Consider the following 6,471-nt stretch of genomic DNA (forward strand, 5'->3'; position numbering starts at 1 on the left):
GGCCTCGGACAGCGGGAGAGGAGAGGAGGGGCCGGGGAGCGGGCCGAGGGCGGCCCCTGCGGTCGGGAGGCGGAGAAAGAGGCGGAGAAAGCGGGACCTCGGCGACGCTAGAGGAAAGCCGTGGGAGGGCAGGAGTGGGAAGGACGCGGTCGGGCTCCGGGTCGGGCTCCGCCGGGAGGAGGGGAAGCCGAGGGGGCGGCGGCGGAGCGCGCGGCGGCACAGGTACTTGGAGAAGTACCGGGAGGGGTCCCAGGAGCGCTACCGCAGAAGGTCCGAGCGCAGGACCCCGGGCGCGGGGCGGGAGGGCCAGGACCTGGTCCACTGCAAGTACGAGCTAGAGAGAAAGGCCCACTGGCTGAGGAGCCCCGAGCTCGTGGGGTCCGGGAAGGAGGAGAAGGAGGAGGTCTGCAGATGGGAGGCTGACCTCATCCAAGTCCAGGTGTCGGAGCAGCAGTTCCGGACTCCCCGGATCAGATTCGGAGTGTGCCCCAGATCTCACCGCCCGTCTCAGCTGTCCGCCACCCGCTGCATTTCTGGCATCAGTGCCATTAACGAACTGGCCAAGATGGGCGACCCTGATCTCCTGGAAATGGTGGAGGAACAAGGTAGGAACCCTCCGAGAGGCGCCGAGGAAAGATCTGGCCGCACGCTTGGACCCCGCCATACCTGGCTCAGGGACCGGGGGACGTTGACGGTGCCATGGTCTGAGTCCCGGGGACGTTCGCAGAGCGAGACTGGGACCGCGGAATGGACAGTCCCAGTGGGGTGGGTGGAACGGGTTACAGCGCCCCACGACTTCTACTGCTTCTCCCCTGCTTTGGGGGCCTGTGTCCGGTGATCGCTGTGGTCCAGCTGCACCCCTACTTGCTGCCCTGGACACTGTGAAGCAGCTGAGTGATTACAGGAGGCGAGGCCAGCACGCGGGCACGTGCTCTTCCATGCCCGGGCCTCCGAACCCACGGTTTCCCAAAAGCCGCCGCGGCTTAGTGCAGGACGCGGTCCCACGTGCAGGGACTCTGCAGTTGTTGACCATGCTTTGAGATGTGTAATTATGAGAGGGGCGGACGCTGAGGTCTTCCAGCCTGAGATTTGGATGCATTTCTGGAACGCAGCTGTTTTTACAAAATAGCTTTCTTGAATCTTCAGCGCCACTGCAAAATATGGGTCTGTTGTTTGCTAAGGCCTTCGCACAAATTTTGTGGTTTTACAAGTACATTTTTCTAAAATGCCCGTATTTTCTGTTCAGTTTTCAAGATCTCAGCTTCCTCCATAACACAGTATTGTCATGTCTTGTTTAGTATTAGATCAAACCTGGAAACAGTTTTTTAAAAGTGATAAAGATCTAAGGATAGTTCCTAACCTGTTGTGTGTTATTTCACTTTCCCCACCTTTTTAACATCTTTGGGATATAGCCTGTTATATCTACCAAAAAGCTTGCCCAGTTAGAGTGGACAGTTCAGTGATTTTTAGTGTATTTACTGAGTTTTGCAACCATTAGTATAATTTTAGAACACTGCATCACCCCAAATAGAAACCTGTTAGGCAGTCTGTCCACTCCTCATTCCTAGCTCAGGGCAGCCAGTAATCAATTATTTACTGTCTCTATCAATATGTCTATTCCAGATACTTCATATAATTAGAATCATGCAGTGTGTGGTCTGTTGTAACTTGCTTCTTTCTCTTAACATGTTTTAACCATGTTCTAGCTTCTGTTGGTGCATCATTCCTTTTAACTGCCAAGTAACTTTCCTTTGTAGAGCTATACCATACCTCATCCACTCACCAATTGGTGGAATTTGAATTATTTACACTTTTTTACTACATGAATAATGCTGCTGCAAAATTCATGTACATGTCTTTGTATGAACATACCTTTTTATTTTTCTTGGGTATATCCCCAGAAATGCAATTGCTGAATCATGTGGTAGCTCTGTATTGAACATTTTGAGAAACAAAACAAAACAATTTTCCAAGTGTCTGCCCTGTTTAACTTTCCCACCAGTAATACGGAAGGGTTCCAGTCTCTCTACATCCTCACTAACTTTTATTATATCTTTTCAGTATAACCATGCTTGCGGTTGTGAAGTGTATCGCAATGAGATTTTGATTTGTATTTCTCCATTGATTAGTGCATTAAGTGTTTTTTTATACGATTATTGGTCATATATCCTCTTCGGAGAAAGGACTATCTAAATTCTTTACCTATTTACAATATTGAGTTGCCTTCCTTTATTAAGTTTTAGTAAGAGTTCTTTATATATTCTGGATAGATACGTGATTTGCAAATATTTTCTTCCATTCCATGGGACATCTTTTCATGTTCTTAATGATGCTTGAAGTGTAGTCTCCTTTATTAAAATCAGAAATAAGGAGAAAATATAATGAAACTATTGAACACATTAAGCTTTGACAAATAGCTCAGTGGAGTAAATAATGTAATACATGTATTTGTTAGGGAAATGTCTGGTATTCAGTGGCAAAATAAGTCAGATAACTTTCAGAAGCTTTAAGTAGGAAATCCCTTTCCACAGTTGCTTGATGGTGTCCTCCTTTACTGAGAATCACTTTCTATTGTATAATTTCAGCAATCCAGAGGTCTCAATAGATTTTTTTTTTTCATTAAAGCACTGGAATTCCTTATAATCAGTCCTTCTGAAGTAAAACTATAAGAAGGGACAAATTTATTCTTCACTGAAGAAGAGTGGAGGGCAAAATGTGTAGTATGGGGCCCAGCAGATGGTGTAGCAGTTATGTTGCCGGACTCTCACATGCCTGATCCCAGTTCAAATCTCAGACCCGGTGGCTTCAAAATCCATAACGAATGTGTGCATGTATGCCCAAGATCCCAGGAGGAGAATGGAGGAGAAAGGATTGTGGCATGGCCATCCATCTTTTTTTTTTTTTTTTTTGAGAGGTTTTTGCTATAGGGCGTGTGCGCTCGCCAGACAGACAGAGAGAGACAGAGAGACAGAAAGCAGGAAATCACCCCCCAGGGGGGATGGCCACGCTGCAATCCCTTCTCCTCCACTCTCCTCTTGGGATCTTGGGCATGCACGCACACGCGCCTGGCGTGAGTTTAAGCCACCGGGTCTGGGACTTGAACCACGGTCGACTATGTGGGAGTCCAGCGACATAGCCATTACGCTAACTGCTGGTCCCTGGCCCTCCATCTTAAGGGGTGATTTCTCAGTTTCCCACTCACTGTCTCTGCCTCTCTCTGTCTCTGGTGAGCACACACATCCTATGGCAAAAATCTCTCTTTTTTAAAAAATGTGTATTATGTAACATTCTCTGCATAATGAATACACAGTTTAGTATAACATTATAGAGATTGACCATCACCTTCTTTCAGTTGTTTGAAATATGATATAATTTAGCCACAAAATGATTTTAACTTACTAGAATGTATACTTAAATTAGTAGCTTAATCGGGACCAGCAGAGGGTGTAATGGCAAAGTCGCTGGACTCCCATGTAGTCGACCACAGTTCAAGTCCTGGACCTGGTGGCTTAAACTCACACCAGGCGTGTGAGTGTGCGTCCCCAAGATCCCAAGAGGAGAAGGGATTGCAACATGGCCATCCTCCCTGGGGCTGATTTCTCACTTTCTGTCTCTCTGTCTCTCTCACTGTCTTCCTGGTGAACCCACACGCCCTGTAGCAAAAATCTCTCAAAAAAAAAAAGAAAAATTAGTAGCTTCATCATGAGGTCCTAAGAAGTATGAGTCTGTCCCAGGAATGCTTTAGATCTTTTCCCAAAATGGTTTGTTTCCTTCTCTTGGCAAAGTCCTTGGTTATTTATTCAGACTCCTTCACGGGATCTAAGCAGTCGCTCTGATTTGGGCAGAAATGGGAGGAAAAGATACTGATGCAGAATACCATGTATTTGATGGCCAGATGTAATGACTGCATGCTACCCAAGTTCCTGTCTGCAGATTGGTTCATGGGCCCAGAACCTCAGCAGCAGAAAGGTGTGGCACTGGTGAGAGCAAATTGGTTCGTTCACTGAAACGACTTTTTTTTTCCTAGATATTTCCTTACATGTCAATTATTTTGCCAGGCTGGTTTTACTGCCCTTTATTGAGATCTCTGTCATTACTAGGGTTGTATGAAAAGTACATTGTAATAAGAATGTGCTTTTATTGTTATTTTTATAAAGAATTATTTATTGTATTATTATTTAATTTGCTCTAGAGCACATGCACTCCCGAGAGAGAGAAAGAGAGAGAGAGGGAAATTGAGAAAGCAAGCTGCCAGGTCTGGGACTTGAACTGCGGTCAGCCATGTAGGAGTCTAACACCTTAACCACCAGATCACCTGCTGGCCCATTGTTGTTATTTTTTAATAGCAACAACCAAATGAATTTTTGGAAGGCTGTGTCCAGATGTTTCCTTCTGGAGTTAAATGACACAGTTACAAAAATAAAAGTGTTGGCTGAAAAAAGGTGGAAAAATTTTAGGTTTCATAGTATTGATTCTGAGTCGTTGGAAAAGTCATGATGTGTTTTTGCGCAGAAGAACAGAAAAATACGTCATGACATTTCTGACCACCCAGTATTTAGGAGGTACTTTTACTCTTGGGTTTTAAAATGAAAACAGATTTTGTAGAGTGAATTTACCCATAGACATAAGCCTTGATACTGTATGTTATCTGGTCCTAAATCACTTTTAATGGTTAAATATGAGAGAGTTAAACGATTGATTTATATGCCATATGATTTCTTCCCAGAGAGAAAGATATTTTGCCTTTTCAACATAATAGTTGATGTACTGTTTCTGGAATTTGTTGCATTTTTCTCTGAATCTGTTGTCATCATGATTGAGCACATAAGCAATCAGCATCTCCAATCGGCTGCTCTACTACCTATTAAAGTGATAGTCCAGTGCCAGAGTGTAATAGAACACTTACATAGTTATGTAAACAAACCAATGCTAATGAAAGATTAATGTTGATGGAATTGAGTCATCGAGTAGTTGATATTGGGAAGGAAGTCTGATTTGAAGTGTTCTTTCCTTGTTTATTTATGATACAGTTAGCATTAGAACACAGTGATGGGGTCAGCATCAGAAAAGGCAGTCTGTAAGTAGAATGGAGTAGCTCGCATCTTCGCAGCTGTGTTCACCGTACTTATCAAAACCACGTGCCCTTTGATACTGTGAATATTTGAATATATTTTATTTTATGCTGCTGGTAAGAGTGTAAACTGAGAAGACCATCTGGTAAAGGCGAGGGCTATTTCTGGGCTCTGATTTTACCGGAGTGTGTATTCTTAGTAAGGTGCTTTCAGAGAGAACTCAAATCTGGGTTTGGTGTTGGCTTTGCTTTTAGCACCTATTTAATGGTCCCCCACAGTGATTTGAAGCAAACCCTGGACATCTGTTTCCAGCCCACCCAAAGAGTATAGTAATTTCCATTCATTTTAGAAGAAGTTGAAGGAATAGCAAGAAGCTGACTTAAGAGTTGTTGGCTTCAAATCGTATCTCTTCAGATAAGCCTCTGTTTGCCAGAGGTTCGGTGATTGTAGGTAGTTACTGCATCTTGTGACTCTGAGTGTGTGAGAAAATGTGAGTCATGGCATGTGGGAACATCTGTTTGTGTGTATGCAAGAGAAAGAACTAGTGGGCAATATATATATGAGAGGGAATGCAACGTGTGAGAAAATAAATCTATTTGTCTGAAGCTTTCTGCTTTTCAGAAAGGAGTACCATTTACACAGTGTGCTCCTGCTGGCTGTCAGGGTCTTTGCAGTCTAAGGGAGAGAGGTGTTCCGGTCTTTGTAATCTAACGGAGAGAGGTGTTCTTAGGCGAGGTGCCTGGGGAGGGTTACAGTTAGGATGGTGTGCCACCCTAGGTAGAAGGCCATCCTCCAGGACAGGTGGGAGGTTTAAGGTAAGTCCTGAAAGGAGGAGGTCTTGACTGGCAAAATGTGAAAATTAAGGAGGAGTTAGCAAGGGAAGAAAACGACTGTCAGATGTACGGAAAGGAGGAGAAGGTTTAAAGGTTCAGGTGTGAGAGAAACTTTTGTGCCAGGAGATCTAGGTGATTCATACTATCTCTTTTCTGAAATCTCAAACACATCGTGTCCAGTGCTGATAGCAGTTTAAAAATATTTCCCTACCTAGTAGTTCTATGTTAAATGGAGCAAAAATAATTAGGAAAAAGCGAGGCTAGCACTTGCTGTTTTTCAACTTTTTCTTTGTAAGAACAGTTCTAGAAACCTAAGTTAAGGATTGCACTTGTTGGATGGTTCATTCCATGCTTGGAACAATGTGAAGGGTCTTCAAAAAGTTTATGGGAAATGCGTATCATGAGAAAAGTGTGCATGGATATTATTTTGTTGTTTTTGCACCAAAATAAACTTTTACTTTAGTTGAATTTTTCTACAAGTTTTTGTAAAAAAGGATTATTTAATTTTTATTAATTATTATTACTCTTCAACTTGACTAGCGAGAGAGAGGGCAAGAGAAAAAAAG

General features: G+C 43.6%; 1 protein-coding gene across 1 annotated transcript in view; it reads left to right on the forward strand.

The window, feature by feature from the left end:
* Positions 1–61: 61 nt before the first annotated feature.
* Positions 62–6,471, forward strand: part of ANO5 (anoctamin 5) — an 82,389-nt gene continuing 75,979 nt past the window's right edge. Inside the window, exon 1 of the mRNA XM_006146902.2 lies at positions 62–605. Within this exon, the coding sequence (XP_006146964.1) occupies positions 566–605 (40 nt within the window). The 5' untranslated portion in view covers positions 62–565. The remainder of the gene's footprint in view (positions 606–6,471) is intronic.

Source organism: Tupaia chinensis, unplaced genomic scaffold (assembly GCF_000334495.1).
Source record: "Tupaia chinensis unplaced genomic scaffold, TupChi_1.0 Scaffold000196_1, whole genome shotgun sequence".
In the NCBI taxonomy this organism is placed as follows: domain Eukaryota; kingdom Metazoa; phylum Chordata; class Mammalia; order Scandentia; family Tupaiidae; genus Tupaia; species Tupaia belangeri.